The sequence below is a fragment of the Pongo pygmaeus genome, chromosome 6 (assembly GCF_028885625.2).
Source record: "Pongo pygmaeus isolate AG05252 chromosome 6, NHGRI_mPonPyg2-v2.0_pri, whole genome shotgun sequence".
NCBI lineage: Eukaryota > Metazoa > Chordata > Mammalia > Primates > Hominidae > Pongo > Pongo pygmaeus.
In genome coordinates, this window is record NC_072379.2 from 120,864,684 (window position 1) to 120,888,286 (window position 23,603).

Genomic DNA, 23,603 nt, shown 5'->3' on the forward strand with positions numbered 1-23,603 from the left:
CACAATAAACATACATGTGCATGTATCTTTATAGCAGCATGATTTATATTCCTTTGGTTATATACCCAGTAATGGGATTGCTGGGTTAAATGGTATTTCTAGTTCTAGATCCCTGAGGAATCACCACACTGTCTTCCACAATGGTTGAACTAGTTTACAGTCCCACCAACAGTGTAAAAGTGTTTCTATTTCTCCACATCCTCTCCAGCACCTGTTGTTTCCCGACTTTTTAATGATCACCATTCTAACTGGTGTGAGATGATAACTCATTGTGGTTTTGATTTGCATTTCTCTGATGGCCAGTGATGATGAGCATTTTTTCATGTGTCTGTTGCTGCATAAATGTCTTCTTTTGAGAAGTGTCTGTTCATATCCTTTGCCCACTTTTTGATGGGGTTGTTTGTTCTTTTCTTGTAAATTTGTTTGAGTTCTGGATATTAGTCCTTTGTCAGATGAGTAGATTGCAAACATTTTCTTCCATTCTGTAGGTTGCCTGTTCACTCTGATGATGGTTTCTTTTGCTGTGCCGAAGCTCTTTAATTTAATTATATCCCATTTGTCAATTTTGGCTTTTGTTGCCATTGCTTTTGGTGTTTTAGACATGAAGTCCTTGCCCATGCCTATGTCCTGAATGGTATTGCCTAGGTTTTCTTCTAGAGTTTTTATGGTTTTAGGTCTAACATTTAAATCTTTAATCCATCTTGAATTAATTTTTGCATAAGGTGTAAGATAGGGATCCAGTTTCAGCTTTCTACATATGGCTAGCCAGTTTTCCCAGCACCATTTGTTAAATAGGGAATGCTTTCCCCATTTCTTGTTTTTGTCAGGTTTGCCAAAGATCAGATAGTTGTAGATGTGTGGTATTATTTCTGAGGGCTCTGTTCTGTTCATTGGTCTATATCTCTGTTTTGGTACCAGTACCATACTGTTTTGGGAACTTCTGCTTTATTATATATTGTAAGCAAAAATCTTTATAGAAATCCCTGTTTTGCTTTTCTTATTGTTAAACAATAAAATGTGCTAGGCTTTATGACCAGAGAAAAATGGGAAGGAGATATTTCAAGGATAGCCTGATGATTATGTTTTTATAAATAAGATCCCAAACAGATGGAAATTAAACCAAATCATTCAATGACAGAGGGTGACAGTAGGTCTGAAGGCGGCTATTTTTATGGAGAGTGTTGAGGGTTTTATTTTTCTTAGGGGAGAGTGGTTATTAGATCATTGAGCTAATAGAGCTATATTACTTGGGTTCACCACTGGCTCTTAAAATGACAGTGGGGAACCTTTGAGCAACCTACTTAGCTTTTCTGTGACTCAATTTCCTTATCTGTAAAATAAGGATTATATAATATCTACTTCCCAAGGTTGTGCAAAGATCCAATGGATAATACATGTAAAGTAACTGGTATAGTTCATGATACATCATAACTAATATGTAAATGTTGGCTGTCATTGTTATCGTGCTTGATATTATTATTATTAGTTGGAATTTGTATCCCTAGCTGGCTGGCCAATATGTTGTATTCAGTCCCTGATGCCAACAGTGATTTCTCCCTAATGGAACAGAGACTATTTAAACTTTATTGAGAGACATAAAAATCTTTCACTGGGCTCTCAAGAGAACTCTCCAGAAGACTCTTAAAATATAGTCAGATAATATCTGCTGTGGAACTCATACAGGGGAGTTTAAGCTTTTGCCACTCAGGGTTCAAATATGAGATGGCCAAAACTCCTCCATAAGAATGAGTTTCCTGCCTTTCCTGCCACAGCCAGGGACCCAGGTTCTGGACCTTGCTGATGAAGCCTGGGAGATACATGGAGGGATAAGCAGCAGCCTGATAAGGAGTAGAAATGGGCTGAAAATAGGAAGCTGAGAGCACTCCGAGGAGAAGACTTTTTTTTGTCTTTTAACCCTTCTGTTCCTTCCCCCTTTGCTCTGCCTTCTTATTACCATCTGACATCTTCGGGAAGCAGAGCTTTCAAGTAACAGCTATCTTAGGACACCAAACAGAGCAGGTGGACTGGCTGTCTTCTGCTCTTGAAGTCATACACTAGTCAATATCTTCAGCTTAGTTTGCATTTGTGGCAATAAGATATAAGTATATTGTGCAGACCTACAAAGTGTGGCTTCCAAAATGGCGACTTCATATTTTGTAAATTTATCAAATAAATGATTTTTCTTAATGTACTTTAAGTAGATGGAAATTTAGTTGAAATTTAAAATTTTGATTTTCAGAAGCTTAGGTGCAATTGTATTTCTTTTTTTAGTGGAAATTAATCTCACTAATGACTACCGTGTCAGTGGAGGAGTTTCAGAAATGGTGTTTAAAGCAAGCAAGATAACTTTTCACTGGGGAAAATGCAATATGTCATCTGATGGATCAGAGCATAGTTTAGAAGGACAAAAATTTCCACTTGAGGTAAGTCAGGAGATCCGCTGTTTACTGTTTTATTTTCTAAATAATTGTTGTTTCTCTTTAGCATATAATTTGATTAATTTTAAAATCAAATATTATAATTTATAAAGTGGTATTTTGATTACTTGATTAATATACTAGATTAAGCTAAATGAATATAAGACTTAAATCTTTGATTTGCCACTTCCTGGTAACAACCCAAAGTGCCATGTAATAGGTAACCAATAAATGCTGATGAATTAATGAATGAAGCAAGGAAAAGGGAGACAATTTCATTAACATACTGGAGAATCCTTTGATTTAAATCTTTTGATTAAAATGAGAAAAATTTTCAGCTTTAAAATTGGCAAAGTAAATAATTATAAAAAAATGAGTGTGTAGTAAAATGTTTTCTTACATGTCTGGAGAAAGTCTAAATTGGTAGACTTTCTGGGAGGCAGTTTGCTTGTTTTTATTAAGAATTTTAAATGATTTACATGCAATACCCAACATTTAAATTTAAAGCCATTTAGTCTAAAAATAAAAAAATTGCAAAAATTTATTTATAATATAATATTGAAACAAAAGGCAATGATTATTTAAATACATTATGACAGATATTACAGATTTCACAAAAATCATGTTTTTGAATGATATATTTACACAAAAAAAGTTCATCATAAGATATTAATGGTTTTAAAAAGAAACATGTTAAATGGTATAACCAGTATAATTTTTGCAATTTTTTAATACATGAAAATTAATTAAATATTGACTGAGAGTGGAGTCTGAGTCAAATGGGCTAGGTTTGAATCTTGGCTCCACCATTTGGTTATTGGTTCCATGACATAACAATGTATACATTATTTAACTTACCAATGCTTCCATTTTTCTTCTGTGAAATTGACATAGTAGCTGCACCTGCCTTATAACATTACTATGGAAATTAAATGAGGGATTTACTTATTACTCATAAAAGTAATTGAGGGGCCAGGCGCGGTGGCTCACGCCTGTAATCCCAGCACTTCGGGAGGCCGAGATGGGCAGATCACTAGAGGTCAGGAGTTCCAGACCAGCCTGGCCAACATGGTGAAATGCCACCTCTACTAAAACTACAAAAATTAGTTGGTCGTGGTAGCACTCACCTGTAATTTCACCTACTCAGGAGGCTGAGGCATGGGAATCACTTGAACTTAGGAGGTGGAGGTTGCAGTGAGCCAAGATCACACCACTGCACTCCAGACTGGGTAATGGAGTGAGAAGCTGTCTCAAAAAAAAAAAAAAAAAAAAAAACAATTGTTGGAATTGAAGAAAATGCTAATAATGATTTTCTCTGGGGGATGGCATTATAGGTGCCTCTTATTTTCTCCTTTAAAGTTCCCATGTTTTCTAAAATACCTAAAATGAGACTATTCATTTTATAATTCAAAACAGTTATTAATAATAAAAATAAGATAGGGTGAATTACCTCTTAAAAGAGTAAAAAGCTTTTTTTAAAAGGTGGATATCCACATTCACATTTACAGCTTATAATATGGATTTGTTCTTTATTCAATATTTTTAAAGAAAAGCACATTTATCAAATTTGATTTGTCAAAGTAATCAAAGTCAATTCATTAAGCAACATATCACTTCTGAGAGTTTAGCTTACTCACAATATTACCTATTTAGAACAAAGATGAAGTTCAAGAAAAATTCTGTCAACAAGAGCCCTGAGCAATCAAAATACATGGTACAGAATCCATGCACTAAACCTAATATAATTATTTTAATGCAAAAGCCTCTCAAATTGTCTCTCAGTGGTATTGGGGTTTTTGTTGTTGTTGTTGTTGTTGTTTTGAGACAGAGTCTTGCCCTGTCGCCCAGGCTGGAGTGCAATGGCGTGATCTCGGCTCACTGAAACCTCCACTTCCTGTGTTCAAGCAATTCTCCTGCCTCAGCCTCTTGAGTAGCTGGGATTACAGGCGCATGCCACCATGCCCAGCTAATTTTTTCTATCTTTAAGTAGAGATGGAGTTTCACTATGTTGGCCAGGCTGGTCTTGAACTCCTGACCTCGTGATCCACCCACCTCAGTCTCCCAAAGTGCTGGGATTACAGGCGTCAGCCACCGCACCCAGTCTTGTTTGTTGTTTTAAAACACTCTCTATGTAATTGTGTAAGCAGGAAACCCAAGGATCATCCCTGGCTTGCTCCTTATTTTTTATTTCTTATATCTCACAATCAAGTCTTCTCAATTCACCAGGCATGGTGGCTCAAACCTGTCATCCCAGCACTTTAGGAGGCTGAGGCTGGAGGATCACTTAAGCCCAGGAGTTTGAGACTACTCTGGGCAACACAGTGAGATCCCATTTCTACAAAAAATAAGAGAAAATAGCTGAACACGGTGGCATGCATCTGTTGTCCCAACTACTCCAGAGGCTGAGGTAGGAGGATCACTTGAGCCCACGAGGTCAACACTGCAATGAGCCATGATCATGCCACTGCATTCCAGCCTGAGTGACAGAGTGAGAACCCCTCTCAAAACAAACAAACAAAAGCCTTATCAATTCTTCTCCTAAATACCATATGGGAGGTCAGAAAAAAGTTTGCTTACTTGGATTATTAAATTAATAATTATTAAGTTTTAAATTGTATTTCTTTCGATTTCCCATGCTTGTCATACTGTCTTGCCTAATAGGCCTTTCCCAGGTGGTACTTCTGACTTGAACACACGCCCTTCTCTTCTGCCTTTCACCTGGCTAAAAGCTGCTCATTCTTGAAGGGTCAGTTTAGAAATCCTGTCTCTGAAAAGGTTTTGGCGACTCACCCAAAGCAGGAGCCACTGCCATCCTCTGTTGCACACCCTCTATTTCTCCCATCAGAGCACTCACTATGCTTTACGCTCTCAGAGGCTTCCTACTCTTACCTTAAGTCTACTTCTATCTAGCCTGAGACACCTGATTTCCAAACCCAGACAGGAGAAGCACCAAATTATATAGAGGCTGTTACAGAGAGATACATATATGGACTGAAGCAGAAATTAACAAGGGATAGACTCACAGCTGGAGAGGAGAATCAAAATATGAAACTTAAAACTCTTTTGGTATTTTTTAGGTAGAAGCTGAGAGTACTTGAGAGTTTCAATATTAATAGATCACAATATGGTAATATCAAAGAATGGTAACTCTGGACTCTCAAGAAAGGCATGCATGCTTGAAAAAGAGAGAAACTTATATTTAAAATAATTCCATAAAGCAGTTAAAGTAATATATGATTATTTATTTCATGTAATTGTTCTAATAAATTTTACTGCACAGTCCCCTGGTAATCTCAAAATGGTCATTTTGGTTTTAGATATGTCTAACTTTCCATTCCCTTCTTTATTGAAGGATGGTAAATGATAGTAAATGTAGTTGTATACATGTAACTTATAAAAAATTTTGGAAATACTTCGAATGTAGAATTACACAATTTATAGAATTTTTCAAATAGAACTTACTGAATTGCTTGTTTTATTAAGTCTCTTTGCTGATTTTTATGAAGTCTTTGTGTATCATAAACTATCATTGTTATGTTTATAGATGCAAATCTACTGCTTTGATGCAGACCGATTTTCAAGTTTTGAGGAAGCAGTTAAAGGAAAAGGGAAGTTAAGAGCTTTATCCGTTTTGTTTGAGGTAATAATTATATATACACTTTACACTAGTGTAATTCCTTTTTAAGTCACATTAAATATTGATGTGAAATATCAAGACATAGTTTCTAACAAAGAGAGGCGCTCACAAGTAAAATTAAAACTGGTGGTCATTTTCAAAAAAAGATGACCCTTGCCTGGTATTTTTAAAAGGAGACTCTTGTGTTTGTTAATTGGGTGAATCTTTTCTAGCTGGGGCAAAGTGTTCTATAAGTACACAGATTTGCTTATTTGTACATACAAAGCATTATATTAATAATTATGTATTATTATCAGTAACTATGAATAATAAAATTTTAAAATTTACTTTTCTTAGTGAAATATGTAAGTTATCTGGTTTTTGTTTGCTTTATTTGTTTTCACCTAGCTATAAAAAAAAGTGTTTTTGGAACTTACTGTTTTTTAATGCACATATTTAAAATGGAATTCATTAATCTTCACATTTTTATTGAATAGTTATCCAAATGTTTTATTCTATTTTTAGAATGTGATTCTTCTTTAACAGGTTGGGACAGAAGAAAATTTGGATTTCAAAGCGATTATTGATGGAGTCGAGAGTGTTAGTCGTTTTGGTAAGCTACTTGGGGAAATATCTTTCTTCAAGATTCTGCTTTGGATGGATATGAATGTTGACAATACGACAAAAATCACTTGTTCCAAAAGGTGGAAAGTACTACATTTTTAAAGAGGAGCAATCTCTCACTTTCCACACTTGATAATTTATACATTTCTCACCAAATAAATAACAATTTATCAGAAAATTTTGTTACATCAAAAGCATGAAACATTAGTGTATATAGGAAATAGTTTTTAAAATTTATTCTTGAAAATAATCTAATTATATCATGCAATTAAAGCCTATTTATCTATTATGTCTCTGCATTATACATCCCTTAAAAACTAATTCCTAATCTGAAAACAGCTAATTTTATAAATATCATATTTTAAAGTAGAAAAGGAATTGTTACTCAAGTTAAAATTTATTCCCTGGTGGTTTCCTTGATAAATCCTTTGCTTTATCAACATGAGGAGATGAGATTTTTGGAAGAAGGTCAACACTTTCATAGAAGAAGATGCGATATGCTTTGACATTGTTCTGCCTGCTATCTCATGGATCTTGTAATTTGTCACAACAAATGCTTTTAACAATATGGGCAGTGGAGTGTAAGCCTGTTAATATTACTATTTTATTTTTATTAAGCACTCACACACAGGATCTTAATGCTGCCCCGAGTTACCAATAAAATGAGGATTATTCCTCTCTGGGAAGCTGCAAAATTTGAAATCAGAAGCAAAACTCATGTAGATCCTTTTCTTGAAAGCAGAAGCCTGGCCTAGGATTGATTTATCATTGTCAATTACATGTGAGGATCTGAATTGACCCAACTTTTCAGAAATCAGGAATATGTTAACTCCTGCAGTGTAGCTTTTATTTTTATTTTTTAAAGACACAATCAAATGCAAGATGAAGCTGTTATCTCCCTCAATCGACCCAGATTGCAAAATTCAACATTGAATGCCATAGTCACATTTAATTTTTCCCTTCTTGAGTCACAAAGTGGAATCTATCCAGACTGAAATAAAGCAACTTGTTTGAATTCCTGTACTTAAAAAAATGTATAAGATATGAATTCTGAATGTTCCAGACCTTTCACCAGCCTGTGGGGACAATGAAGGAGATGTTAACACTGGGTTGTTAACCCTGACTTGTGTAACTATGGGACCTTTGAGACTTTCTCTTAAGGCCTCTTAACTTTCCCAGGGTACTTTGCTTTTTGGGGGTGCCTTGGAAGGCATTCATATGAACTTGAGAATAAACTTGCTCGTGTTCTTTAAAATTTCCTTTCTAATATCTACTGTCTGAAAGCCATTCAGGAAGATACTTTGTCAGATACACTGTGACTACATATTCTCTCCCTTTCTGAGAATATGGATTCCCTAACAGCATTATTCTGCCTATATTCTGGCTCTTAATTTGAAAGCAGAGCAGTTCTTGGATTAGCTGAGGACAGATTCTAGTCCTTTACCCCCCCCCCCACCTCACTTGTATTAGTCCATTTTCGCACTGAGAGTAAGTGATTTGTAAAAGAAAGAGATTGAATCGACTCACAGTTCTGCATGGGTGGAGAGGCCTCAGGAATCTTACAATCATGGTGGAAAGCAAAGGGTAAGCAAGGCATGTATTACATGGCAGCATGAGAGAGAGAATGAGAGTGTGAACAAAGGAGAAACTGCGAAACACTTATAAAGCCATCAAATCTCGTGAGAACTCACTCACTATCATGAGAACAGCATGGGAGAAACTGCCCCCATGATCCAATCACCTCCCACTTGGTCCCTCTTCAACACATGGGGATTACAATTTGGATTACAATTCAAGATGAGATTTGGGCAGGGACACAGAGCTAAACCATATCACCACTATTTGTGCACCAACTTCCTCATTTACCAAAAACCAAAATCCTTCATGCCTATCCACTCATTCATCTGGATACTTAGTATTTCAATATACTAAGCAAGGACAACTACCCAAACCAAATAAGTTAAGTCTTTCTAAAGTCAAACGTTTCCATTTTGAGAGTTCTTGAATTAAATCCAGTCTATTTCTGACTCTAGAAAATCCCCTACTGCCCAATAAACTGAAGGCTTCCCCATATTGGCCATCAGACATTGCTGCTGGCAACCTTGAGGATCAAAGGTGGGCACTTGTCTTTAGGCAGTGATTCTGGAACCACAGCTAAACCCCCAAATTTGGCTCTGTATTCACCATATAATGTAAGTTATTAAAAAAAAAAAAACACCTTTTCAACCATTATTCGGATTATAAGATCTGTCTTATTATGCTGTGGGCTGGTTGCTCATTTCCTGTTTCCTCAATAAAGGACAAAGCCCATTTCTCATTCCTCCCCTCAACCCCTCTTTCTTTCTTTCCCTCCCATCCACCATACCTACTCTATGTGAGGCATTATCCTATCCATGGAGTGGAGAGAGAGAGAGCATGATGTTGCAGCAATACTGAGATAATGCATTAATATTTTCCAAGCAGAGCCCACAAAAGACGTTAGTTGCAATCTTTCGAGTTGCAGGGAAGAGACACATCCCAGGTAACATCATCAGTGATTATCTGATGGGAATTCTCATCAGAATGATTTATAGTGCTTTCTTAATCACAATTTTAGCCCAGAAATTTCTGTACTGAAAAGTCCTCATAGGCGTTGGTGTGGCCCCATGCTAAATATCATTGTCCTAAGTAATAGGAGCTGGTTTTATGTAGTTACCAGCCTTTCTCCAGTGCTTGGCCCTATTGTGGTTTCTTCATCTTTGTTCCTCCCCATCTTTTTTTCTTCCACTGTTAGCCTTCTCATGGAAGGATCTGATTAGTTGCTTGGTTGATCATCATTATATGTTCAAGCAAATAATGATTGCATAAATGAATGACTAACCCCAAATAGAGCAGCACTGGCTCTGGTGTGCTTCTCTCGTGTGTTAACAATAGTGAGGTTACTTGGATGAAGCAGGTGTTTTTTTCTCAAGCCAACAAAACAAAATGAAAACCACAAACACAAACAAAGGAAAAACACTGTAGTGAAATTTTGTTAGAAGAAAATGTAACTGAAAAGCACTTCTGTAATTTAAAAATCTTGTGATATCTAGTTACCACATCCGTAAGAGAGACCAGGTGACTGCTACTGAGGTCCACAGGCAGAAAGAATAGATTCCACACTGGAGATAGGGAGAGGAAAATCTTTTAAAAAAACTTCTGATTCTTTTGCTTCTTTTTAACTTTTTTCCCCTTTAATTTCTTTCCCAATAATAGGAAAATTCTCTATCTCACTCTCCTTACTCAGGTCTCACCTCTGCTTTCCCTTCCGGGACCCTGGCTCTCCTGGGGTCAATTCATTTCCACCTAACTTAGCAGTGAGTCAATTTCTGTCTCCTTACCTAATTAGTATTCTCAACACACACATTTTTCATGAAATATTTGTAAGATAAATTTAGTCTTCAGTGGGAAAAAGAACAATTACAGTCCACTTGTCAGTTAAGGAGGTAATTTAACTACAACAATTTTCTAGTACTGAAAACATAAATCTAAAAACATTCACAGATTAAAAATAAATATTCTTCTTAGTTCCTAAGAACTTGAATCTAATCTGAATTCTGATCATGTTATCTTGGCATTGGAGAAGAGGAGGACATACTTTTAGAAGTTACTAATGAATCCATTAAATCAAACAAAGCTTGAACTTTCTAATGGATTAAAACTACCTGTAGGCCATATTGACATGACTATCAATTCAGTTAAGAAAAGGTTTTTATTTCTAAGATTCAGTTGTTAATTCAGACTGAAGCAGTTATCTCTAACTTTAGTTAGTAACAGTACTCCTTTTCCCTTCAGAAGTTTCTGTGTTACAGAGAAGTTAACATTTACTAATTTAACTTTTAAATAACTTATTTTTCTTTGAGGCTTTCTGAATATGTTTAGTCTTCATAGAGTTTAGAGCTGGAATAGACTTTTAAGATCAGATAGTCTAGTCATTTCGTGTTCTAATGTGGTAAGTGTGGGTAAGAAAGACTAGGCCGGGTGCGGTGGCTCATGCCTGTAATCCCAGCACTTTGGGAGGCCGAGGCGGGCGGATCACGAGGTCAGATCGAAACCATCCTGGCTAATAGGGTGAAACCCCGTCTATACTAAAAATACAAAAAATTAGCCGGGCGAGGTGGCAGGCGCCTGTAGTCCCAGCTACTCGGGAGGCTGAGGCAGGAGAATGGCGTGAACCCCGGGGGCGGAGCCTGCAGTGAGCCGAGATCGCGCCACTGCACTCCAGCCTGGGCGGCAGTGAGACTCCGTCTCAAAAAAAAAACAAAAAAGGAAAAGAAAAGAAAGACTAAAACCTTGAAAAGGCTTCACTTTACTTGGGATTTTCTACACTAGCCTACTAGCCTGCATGTTTGCATCACCTGGGGATGCTTTTTAAAAATCTAGATGCCCAGGCCTGACCACTAGAGATCTTAATTCAAATGGTCTAGAGTGGGGCCTGAGGCATTGGTATTTTTCTAAAACTCCCTGGATTATTCACATAAGGATTAACACCACTGCTCTACACTGTGCCACCTCACTTAGACAACACTGATTGGCTTCAGGGACTATTTCTTAATGGCCTTAATCTCATAGAGAGGGCAGAGGACTTGCACTGGGCTGGGTAGTTCAGGAGATAGGAAAACAAATTAGACACAGATCTCACTGGTAAGTAGATTGCTGCCTAATGAGTGAGGGCTGGTTCACAAATAGCTAAATGACCAAGGTATTGCTATTGGTAAGTGCTATTGGACAGATACAAATGAGACTATTCAAGGAGACAGATATATTTGGATTGTTTCAGGGTTTGAAGGCCAGATGGCCCACCTAAGAAAACTCTACCAGTTTTTGGATAGAAATTCTATAATCTGTATACAAGTTTATATATAAGAATAAATCCATATTCATTGGTGTGTGTGTGTGTGTGTGCACACACAAACACATATGTGTATATTGTATCAAAAATATTTTTTTCCACTCTTTGTCTTTCCTTTTAACTCTCTTAATGACTATTGATGAATAGATCTTGTCATATACTAAATTTTATTATTTTTCCTTTTATGAGTAATATTTTTTGTGTGCCATTTCAGAAACCTCAACCTACCATTAGGTTATGATGATACTTTTTTAATGTTTTCATTTAAAAGCATTATGAATATGTTCATTTAAATCTGCAATCAGTTTAGAACTGATTTGTGCTTATGATGTGAAGTAGGGAATCAAGATTCACTTTTTTCCATGAGGATATTCAATTGATATAGCACTGTTTATTGAAAAGACCATCCATTCCACATTCCATAATAATTTTTCTATCATAGATCAAATGATCATATTTTTCTTTTATTTTCTCTTCCATTGTTCTCTTCATCGATCTTTGCACAAATACCTCACTATCATAATTTCTACAGCTTTATATATAACAGTATGACAGCTCTTCCTATCTGGTAGTGAAAGTTTTCCAGCTTTATTATTTTTCAAGATTGTCTTAACTTTTCTTTGGATTTTTATTGAAATTTTAGAATCAATATGTCAATTACACACTCAACCTTCTGGGATTTTGATTAGGATTTAATTGAATCTATGAATCAATTTAGGGAGAATCAACACCTTCACAATACTGACTCTTCCAACCCATGAACATAGTCTTTCTGCCATTTTAATATTTATTTAATTCTCTCAAGAATGTTTTGTAATTTTCAGTGTAGATATTCTACACATTGTTAGATTTATTTGTATTTGATAATGTTTTGCTATTTTAAATCATATTGCTTTAAATTTTATTTTCTGTTGTTTGATGCTGGTACACAGAAATACAATTGATTTTTATATATTGATCTATGTGCAGTGACTTTGCTAATTTCACTTATTATTTCTCATACTCTGTAGATGATTTTCTTTCTTTCTTTTTTCTTTGAGATAGAGTCTCGCTCTGTCACCCAGGCTGGAGTGCGGTGGTGCGATCTTGGCTCACTGCAACCTCCGCCTCCCAGGTTCAAGCGGCTCTCCTGCCTCAGACTCTTGAGTAGCTGGAACTACAGGCACGTGCCACCATGCCCAGCTAATTTTTTGTATTTTTAGTAGAGATGGGGTTTCACTGTGTTAGCCAGGATGGTCTCGAACTCCTGACTTCGTGATCCACCTTGGCCTTTTTACAGGCGTGAGCCACCACGCCCAGCCTGTAAATAATTTTCAATGTTTTACATGCACAATCATGTTATTTGCACATTGTGATGGTATTATTTTTTCCTATAAAATCTTAAGATTTTCGTTCCTTTTTTCTTTATTGCACTGGCTCAGTCTTCCAATTCAATGTTAAATAGAAGTGGTGATGGCAGGAAATCCTGGTGTTATTCTTGATCTCTAGGGGAAACACTTTCAATAAGTCGTTCTTAAATATGATGACTAGTACAGGCTTTGATGATCATCTTCACCAGAATAAGGTTTTGTTTTTATTTTCCATGAACTGGTATTGAGTCTTATGAAATGATATAACTGTATCTATTGAGATGATCATATGATTTCTGAGTATTTTTATATGTGAAATATTCTGTTCACCATCTTGATGTAAAGATAAGGCATCTAACACTGTATAGTGACATGTGTAATACAATTTGGGGCATGCCAGCTTTATTACCATTTAAAAATATATCTAAAATGTTTCAAAATCTCAGTTTTGATTAAATACATAACAAAGCATGTGTCTCTGTTTCATAGAAGCTTTGAACAGCTAAGTTCCAGTGTTGAGATTCCAGCTGAGATGTATATTATTCCTTTTTAGGGAAGCAGGCTGCCTTAGATCCATTCATACTGTTGAACCTTCTGCCAAACTCAACTGACAAGTATTACATTTACAATGGCTCATTGACATCTCCTCCCTGCACAGACACAGTTGACTGGATTGTTTTTAAAGATACAGTTAGCATCTCTGAAAGCCAGGTAATCTTAGAAATTCAAACAAATCAAGTAATTCAAAGCCATTTAAAAAACATTATGTTCTAACTTTGCTATAAAATATCCATTTTAAAATATTTACCAATGCCTTTGAAGCAGATATGTTAAATTATTTGATCTTTTTTTCAGTTGGCTGTTTTTTGTGAAGTTCTTACAATGCAACAGTCTGGTTATGTCATGCTGATGGACTACTTACAAAACAATTTTCGAGAGCAACAGTACAAGTTCTCTAGACAGGTGTTTTCCTCATACACTGGAAAGGAAGAGATTCATGAAGCAGGTATGTATTTAAATATAATCTTCTACAACTGTCATAGATGCAATGTTATAGGAGGTAATTTTAGTAAAATGACAAATATAGAGGACTTGGAGCTTTAGAAATGTTTTAATTATTAATTTTGTAGCTTTAGGTAAGCTATCTAATTTTCTGAATATCAGATACCACATCTATAAAATGGCAACTAAAAAATCTATTCTTCCCATAAGAATAACCCCATTTTATAGATGAGAAAAACTGAGATTTAATAAGGAAAATCATTTTTCCAGAATACACGGTAATAAGTAGCAAAGCAGAGTACACACCTCCAAGTTCACTTTCTGGTATTTGCCCGGGCTGAGAGGTATGAGAAAGGACTGAATAAGAGGCTGAGGTGTTCAGAGCTTGGGAGATCATTTCTGGCTGGGATGATCAGGAAACCTTCATGACAGAACCGCCTTTGAACTGAGTCTTGACACAGTATTTGGGTTTTAAAGTGCTCGTCTTTGTGTTGGCAGTCCCCAAGAAGGAGCCTAGCACCTAATCGGTACTGAAAATAAATGCACTGAGTTATTAATGAATAAGAAGTGAATCTTCTTCCCAGTTTCCTTCTTGGAGGAAAAGAAATTTGCTCTTGTTAGGTACAGCCAAGGGAAATGACACCAGAGGGGTGTCTCTGGAATGCCGTCTGTTTTTTGAAGCTGACACGGTAGTTAAAAGCATTTTTAAATGTCCAGAGAACACAATCAGATACATCTGCTGACTTGTCCTTTTCAGTTTTTACTGAGGTTGTCACTTGTTCATTAAAGAAGTCATTGAAATGACCTTTGCACTGGGGACTTCTAAGCTTTCCAAGTAGATGGACCTCTTTGATATCAGTCCTACAATGAATTCAATGATTTTTTTTGCCATGTATAATATTAATTTAATAATCATCTGCTTTTGAAGATTAGGCATTAAAACAACAAGTTTTTGTTGTTTTAATGTGATATTTCCAAGAATCGTTTATCCTTTAACAAAAAGATAGAATTCAAGACAACAGTGATGAATAGCTATATTTACTGTGACACTAAATTTTAAATTAAATTGCCCCAAAGTGAGGAAATTTAATTATATTTCTGTTGGTAGTACTAAATACCATAGCATACTGTCCAGTAAATAATAGACAATCAATTAGAATAAAGAAAGTGGATTTAACCATCCCCTCTTCTTAAATATAATAGACCAAATTACAAATTAAATAAATATGATTTTTTTGGTCACACAGTTTTATCAATTCTGTTTTATTAAAACCCTTCAGTGGTTCTGCATCACTTTTGGAATAAAATTCAAACTGCTTGTTATTGCATGGTAGGCTCTGTGTAGGTTTACTAGTCTTAGTGCTTAAGCCTCCCCAACTAGCATCCTTCCCTTACATTGAACTCCATGAAGTCCCTTGAAGATGCAAGACCACATTCTTCCAGGTTGCATTTATACATTTGGCTTCCCCATTGATGGCATGTTCCTCTCCACTGTCTTCATTTCCCTGCCTTCTCATTCTTCAAGACTCAAGTTGAGCATTGCATCCACTGGGAGGCCATCTCTGACTCTACTTCTGTCCTCCTAACTCTGGCCCTGGCAATGGCCACAGGACTGCACACTCAAGGAGACACCATACCCATAGATGGTAAATGGTGTTCCTCTGGAGGTTGTACGACGTGCTCAGCTTCTCCAGACTTCATAGCAGTTGCTGTATTATGGTAATTGTCTATTTACTTATTTGTCTCTGCCAGCAATCTCTGAGCTCCATAGTGGAAGTAAATAAGTCTTTTATCTCTTTATCTCCATGGCCAAACTAAAGTAAAGCTCTCATTCACTAAATATTCACTGCATGGCTGAAAGACTCCATTTCCACATAATAAAAACGTAGCAAGTTACACTTAATAGGTGCTTCCTGCACTGTTTAATGTGTAAACCTTTATATAATTCTGATTTAATGCAGAACATTGCTTTCACAGTTAAGTGTTAAAGGCCCAAAGTAATAATCCATAATAACAAAAACAGTAATAGCTACTGTGCATTGTGTGACTCTACCAGGCATTGGAGCCAGACAATATTTGACTTAGACCTCACTTCACTCTTATGAAGTTGGCCTCATTGTCTTCATTTTACAGTTTGGGAAGCTGATATTAAATGGCTTGCCCAAGTTTACACAACTAGAAAGGAAGGGAGTCAGTATTTGAACCCAAGTCTCCCTGAATCTAAAGCTTTGCAAAGTTCTGTCCACTGTACTTGACATTTATACAGGAACATAATTTCTGCTTACATAAAAAACTGATGACTTTAAAGACATGAAACTTCAAAAAAGTAGTAATGGATTTTGAGTGTTTTGTTTATCCTAAGGTCAAACATGGAAACAACACTTTCTAAACTACTTGGTGTTTTGGGTTCTAGAAATATATGATAGGACCTATAAAGTAAGGAAAATAATTTTCTTGAATGGAGCTTGTAGGAATCGATTTTATTCCCTTAGACCATGTGTGTATATTATCACAGAATTTCACATCCCTGCTGCAATACTAATATGACTGCCATAGTAATAGTAATTTATTTATCACCTATTTGTCTGTGGTTTGGTTCCAAAATAAATGACAGAACTAACTAGAAAAACAGCAACTCAAAATAGACTCACTCATTTAAATTGAAGGGACTTAAATATGCAATACTTAAGGAAAAACTAGAAAGCTTTACAATAAAAATGCATATTTACAGGCTGTTTTTGTTGTCTACTTATCCTATATGTGTGCCTTCCCCAGCTTCCTCAAGAAAATCCAGTCACACCAACTACTTTATGTTTGTATTTTTAACTAAATATTTATGGAGTGATGGGGAGAGGCTACAAAACTCAGCATCTCATCAAAATATCTGCCTACAGCTTAGACAATATTGCTTATATAGTATTATCCACTTATATTGTATATCCTTAGGATAAATAAAAGTGCTCAAAAGACAATCCTAGTTTTTATTAGTGTTTTGTATCTTTATGGCCATCAGTTTTTATTCTAAAATTATGTTAGCAGAAACACGTCTCTTCTGCAGTCTCCCTTGCTGGGCCTTAGAGTCTTTGCCTTCAGATTGTTTGACCCTCCTCTTTGGTCAGTTCCCCTCACAGAGTTTCAGCTGCTACCCTCATCCCACCCAAGTCTTCATGTCTTCCTAAGGCAGGAAAATTAGCTTTGTCCCAGGTCCTTCAAACTTGCCTACCCGTGCTCATCCTAATGAACTCAGCAATCAAAAAAGGCCCTTTTTGGTAGAATGATTTATTTTCTTTTGGGTGTATACCCAGTAATGGGATTGCTGGGTCAAACGGTAGCTCTGTTTTAAGTTCTTTGAGAAATCTCCAGATTGCTTTCCACAATGGGTGAACTAATGTATATTCCCACCAACAGTGTATAAGCGTTCCCTTTTCTCTGCAGCCTCACTAGATGCAATATTTGTTGGCTTTTTAATAATAGCCATTCTGAATGGTGTGAGATAGTATCTCATTTTAGTTTTGATTTGTATTTCTTCGATGATTAGTGATGGTGAGTATTTTTTCATATGTTTCTTAGCAGTTGTATGCCTTCTTCTAAGAAGTGACATATGCATTTATATGTTAATTGCTGTGCTAGTCACAATAGCAAAGATATGGAATCAACCCATGTGCTCAGTGGTAGATTAAAAAAAATGTAGTACATATACACCATGGAATACTACACAGTCATAAAAAATGAAATCATGTTTTTTTGCAGCAAGATGGATGGAGCTGGAGGTCATAATCCTAAGTGAACTAATGCAGGGACAGAAAACCAAGTACCTCATGTTCTCACTTATAAGTGGGAGCTAAACATTAATCAGACATAGACATAAACATGGGAACAGTAGACACTGTGGTGTACGAGAGAGTGGAGAGGTGGGTGAGTTAAAAAGTCTACCTATCAAATGTAATGCTCACTACCTGGGTGATGGGATTTGTACTCTAAACCTCAGCATCTTTTAGTATTCTCATGTAACAAACCTACATATGTGCCCCTCTATCTAAAATAAACGTTGAAGTAAAAATAAATAAATACATAAATATTTTTTAAAAGGGGCCTTTCATTTGCCAAAACATATCCCCTTCTAGGGGGGATCAGAGATGATATAGAACTTTTTTTTTCTACTTACATAGACTAATATGCACATTTATGATTTTAAAGTTTCAATCATTGTCAAAATATATCATTTTGAGATAGCAATGAAATAGAAAAGTCAGGTCATGTTAGTTGGATGAGTCTCATCCACACAGTTACATATTCAGTCAATTCTTTTTTGGATTTAATACGAACCACTGTCAAATAATTAATATGCCCTTATGCAGTATAGGGCCTTCCTGATTACCCAAAACTGAATGTAATTCCTCTTTCTTCTGAACCATCATAATCCCTGACCTGCAGCTGTGGCACTTTGCCTTTCTTGCCTTGCTTCAGGGATGTTTATGTGCATGTCTTAGTTTCTTAGTAGATCCCTGTCTAATTGATCTCAGTATTACCTGTAACATCTGATAAAGTACCTGGCAGGTAGTAAGAGCTCTCTGATTCCTTGATGAATGGTGAATAAGTGAATGAATTAAAACATTGGCCAAAGCTTACTCATGTCTAAGCCTCTGGGGTTAAAAACAGCATATGTGTTATTGGCAACAAACACAGAAGGAATGACTGGCTTTAGATTTCCAGACAGGTTGGAGCCAAGTTCTTCTTGCTGAACATCCTTTAAATAATTAAAAATTTGCAAAGCCTTCAGAAGAATACAGTACAGTAGTATTAGCATGTGTGTACAGTTCATGTTCAAAATTAAAGATCATTTCAGGAAAAGAAAGATTCTAATTTTAAAAAGATAGTATCAGTATTATGACAGAATTGTTAAGAAAGAGCTTCCTCTGTGACTGAAAAAAATAGCTAAATAATTTACATTCTTCATTTTGACTCTGTTAATCCTCTGTAAGATTATTGTACTTAACAATAATGAACACCTAGCATATCAAGACTTATTATGTAATAATTTTTATAGATGCCTGTTGTATAACAGTCTGCATTTACTGAAATCATTATAAAGAAGTGAGCTACTTGCTTTTATTTTTGCAGTTAAAAAAAGAGGAGAAATGAATCTGATTAGACCCACAGAAATTAGTTGTTTCTTTCTTCACAAACTAGGACTTGCTTTTTCCATCATGAGTCTTTACACTCAATGAGCATTTATTATTATTTGTCCTGTGCATAGAAATACTGTTTTCTTATGAAGGTTTTTTTTTTGTTTGTTTGTTTTTGTTTTTTTGGTTTTTTTGAGTTGGAGTTTCGCTCTTGTTGTCCAGGTTGAAGTGCAATAGCATGATCTCGGCTCACTGCAACCTCCCCCTCCTGGGTTCAAGTGATTCTCCTGCCTCAGCCTCTCGAGTAGCTGGGATTACAGGCATGCACCACCACACCCAACTAATTTTGTATTTTTAGTGGAGACGGGGTTTCACCATGTTAGTCACGCTGGTCTCGAACTCCCGACCTCAGGTGATCTGCCCACCTCAGCCTCCCAAAGTGCTGGGACTACAGGCGTGAGCCACCACGCTCCGCCAAAAATTTTTTTCTTAATGGATATACTATCTCCTTTGGAACTGAATTTGAGAATAAGAATTGAAGATTGTATTTATATTCAGTTTTGATCTTTATTAAACTCAATCTGAAAATTTTTATTACGTGAACTTATAAAACATAGAAACTATAGATAAGCACAGATAAGAAAATAAAAATTACCCTGTAATTACACTGCCCAGAGATAACTATTATGAAGATTTTGGTAAATATCCATCCAGATCTTTCTGTGAAATTTTTAAAAAATGTTATTATATTTCACAAAAAATGAGACTCTACCACATGTCTGTTTACTGATTTTTTACTTCATATTATACCTTTAATACATCATTCTTAATTTTTATGTCGTATTCCATCATATAATTATAACTGCATATTAAACCTTAACCAGTTCTTCAATTTTGGACATTCAGTTCATATATTTTTTGCCATTATAAATATCTAACATCCTCATTTTGACCAAGAGGAGAAGTAAAAGCTAGCACAAAAATTGTCAAAATCTTGCTCTCAATAAATGCATTGTAGGAAAATGTATTTTTAGAAATACATTATAAATAATCGCAAAAACCACGTGAGATTTGTATATTCATATAAACTCTGTAAGGTTAGAGACCAGGCCTTATTCATTTTTTGCATTCACAGCAGGCGCTCAATAGATTATTTGTGAATTAATGCATATCTTATCAGAACTTCAAACCTCTGTATTTCCATTTGTATGGAGAGCGCCATTTATTAGGAAGGCATTTCTTTTCGGCATCATGGAATGGACACTGGCTCTTCTAAGGATCACAGACTTTAATAGAACCATCTGGTCTTGAAAGAGTTACTGAAAACTGTCTTTTTTTTTTTTTTTGACAGAGTCTCTCTTTGTCACCCAGGCTTGAGCACATTGTCTCGATTTCTGCTTACTGCAGCCTCTACCTCCTGGGTTCAAGCTATTCTCCTGCCTCAGCCTCCCTAGTAGCTGGGACTGCAGGTGTGTGCTACCACACCTGACTAATTTTTGTATTTTTAGCAGAGATGGAGTTTTACCATGTTGGCCAGACTGGTTTCAAACTCCTGACCTCAGGCGATCCGCCTGCCTCCACCTCCCAAAGTACTGAGATTACAGGCGTGAGCCATCGTGCTTGGCCAATAAAAACTGTTTGCTTGTTTGTTAAATAATGAGTACTATGTGTGAATAATAGTACAAACATAGCAAAAGTATGAAGTAGATTAAGTTCAACTGTATCCACGCCTTCCAGGCATCAGATGCTTTCATGCTGCCTTCTTATCACCTTACAAGGTTTTTCTGCTAAGAAGCAGGGACCTGCTGAAGCACAGGGGAGGGGGAAACAGCCTTTAAAGTTCAGTAGACTTGATTTTAAACTCCAGCACCAATACTTAATAGTTGTATAAAAATTGTCAACTTACTTAACCTCCCGAAGCCTCAGTTTCTTCACCTATAGAATAGAAAAGTTAAAAATGATCACCTTATAGGGTTGTGGTGAGGTTTAAATGACCTAAAATTTGTAAAGCAGTACAGTCCCTTGAATGTAATGTGCTACTGACTCATAACTAATATCACTGTCACGTGTATATATGGACAAAGAGCCAAGATTTCACAATGAGTATGGTATACTATTCAAGTTTTTCATGTTTAAGGTATTTTTAGATAATTGTTGAATAGAATTATGGATGCACTTCAAATCTCATTTGCTAGCACTGTAATATATTTAATACAAACTTAAAAAAACCAAAACAATAAAAGATAAAATAGTTGTCAAGGCAGAGTAGCATAAAGGGAGTGTCTTTGTAGCATAATATTTTGACCTATGAGAAATGTTGTACAATTTCCTGAAAAACGTCATGATGAATTATACATTAGTAGACTTACCTTCTTGAAGGTCAGTGGGTTGTCACTAGCATTTGTTAAGGTCACATGTATATAAACACTGTACTGCAACTATATTTTAAAAAGTGAAATGAATATTATTTACTTCTTGGAAGATTATATACTAAAAACTGAACGTTGATGAAGTCACTCTGGGTCCCTAAAGACTGAGTGAAAGAGGTAGAATTAGAAAGACTTCTTTTGGCTATTAATCTAAAGTGAATATGTAATCATTCAGAAGTACAAAACAGGGATAGATGTTTTTCAATTACATTCAACATTTATGTCAATGTTTACATTAGTTGTATTAGGATCTGCTACTGCCTGAGGAGAAGTCACAACCTCATTGGTTACCTTCTGGGTCTCTAAGTCATTCAGCTTTTCTCTCAGCAGTCATTGTCTTACTACTTTTAAAAATGAGGCTCATAAACTTCAAATAAGGAAGTGGTGGACTTATTAGCATGTATTTATGAAGCACTTTTGGCATGAGCTGTGTTATACTGTACAGAACTTCAAATTAGTGGGAAATAACTGAGTGAGACCTAGTGTAATCTCAGGTAATTATGACATTTTCTTCGCCACTCCCTAAGAATCACCTCCCTGCCATTTCGTATCAATCCACATTTTTCTCAGAATACCTGAAGCTAAGACTGCGCCTTCTCCCTCAGGGCAGATTGTGCTTCTTCCAAGGCAGGCTAGAGAGCAACAGAAGTGGAAAGAATCTCCTATCTCCCCTTGGTCATCTGCATCAACTTTCTTGATTAACAAAGATTTGTCACAGCCAAGGAATGCATTTGCATTTCTCTGTCTCTTTTCTTTTCTTTTTTTTCTTCATCACTCAGTGCTATGCTTATTAATATTTTGGCACTGGTTCCACAGATCACGTCCATTCCTACGTACTAGGTGTTCACTCTTCATTTAAGTAATGAGAGGATGAATGATAAAGCACAGGACTTTGTGTCAGCTAAAAGTTTAAGAAGCTTATACCATTTTTAGTAGGAAATGTGTATAAATTTGAAAAGAATTTGGCCTAAATGGCAGAATTTTTCATAAGTTTTTTATACATTCCTGTATCAATGGAGTGCAGAATTTAGAATCTAAAACCACTCGTTACATCTGAGAGCTTACTAAATCTAAGTGTTTGAAAGCTATCACAGGAATGAGCATCCTAAAGGCTGAGACACTATCTTCTTCTTCTGTATGTCTAGAGTGCCTAGAACTAAGCAGATGAGAGTAGAATGCTAAAAATAAGTTTTTAAAGCAAGAACATGTATAGTTCCCTGATAAAGGAGACTACATTCTCATTCTTTATAGTGAGGATTCTTTGGTCACTGTTCATGTATGGTGCAGTGCCATTTACTTGTACTCTACATGACTTGGCATGAGCCCCAGACTCACAGCCAGAAGCCTGCACTAACCAGTAATTAGGTTCTCCTTCTTAGCCAGTGTCCCCTGAAGAATCAGTAACTATGACCCAGATCACATGTAGATGTGGAAAGGAATCAGTATGTGAGATGTAATCCTGAGGGAGGGAATGAAGTGTCAACAGTTTCGAACTCCTCATGATCAGGAAAATTATATTTTTGTTACTATTTTACTTTATAGCAGCTCGTAGTTGATGTCTGAGTACATATTGATCTGGAAAAATGGTATTGATTTTCAATCCAGAAAACATACTTTACAGAGTACGTATGCTTCTAATAAGATAATTGGGCAGGTCGGGTGCAGTGGCTCATGCCTGTAATCCCAGCACTTTGGGAGGCCGAGGTGAGAGGATCACAAGGGCAGGAGATCGAGACCATCCTGGCTAACACGGTGACCATCCTGGCTAACACGGTGAAACCCCGTCTCTACTAAAAGTACAAAAAAAAAATAGCCGAGCGTGGTGGTGGGTGCCTGTAATCCCAGCTGCTTGGGAGGCTGAGGCAGGAGAATGGTGTGAATCCGGGAGGCGGGGCTTGCGGTAAGCCGAGATTGTGCCACTGCACTCCAACCTGGATGACAGAGCGAGACTGTCTCAAAAAAAAAAAAAAAAAAAAAAAACACACACACAAAGATAATTGGGCTGATTTCAATAGGAAATATATGCAAAACCTGGGAAATTTAGTGTCTATTAATCACTTCTTCTATGGTCATTCCATGGTTTGAACACCAAATAGTGTGTATGGAATTAACTAAGTTGTTATTTAAAAGATTCAGCTCTATCTTATAGAAAGGAAACCCTTTGGCAAGA

General features: G+C 36.2%; 1 protein-coding gene across 4 annotated transcripts in view; it reads left to right on the forward strand.

The window, feature by feature from the left end:
- PTPRZ1 (protein tyrosine phosphatase receptor type Z1) overlaps positions 1–23,603 on the forward strand; it is a 187,816-nt gene that overhangs the window by 95,344 nt on the left and 68,869 nt on the right. For all 4 annotated transcript variants that reach the window (XM_054496480.2, XM_054496481.2, XM_054496482.2 and 1 more), the window contains exons 4-8: positions 2,272–2,423; positions 5,962–6,057; positions 6,580–6,646; positions 13,430–13,587; positions 13,732–13,882. In XM_054496480.2, the coding sequence (XP_054352455.1) occupies positions 2,272–2,423; positions 5,962–6,057; positions 6,580–6,646; positions 13,430–13,587; positions 13,732–13,882 (624 nt within the window). The remainder of the gene's footprint in view (positions 1–2,271; positions 2,424–5,961; positions 6,058–6,579; positions 6,647–13,429; positions 13,588–13,731; positions 13,883–23,603) is intronic.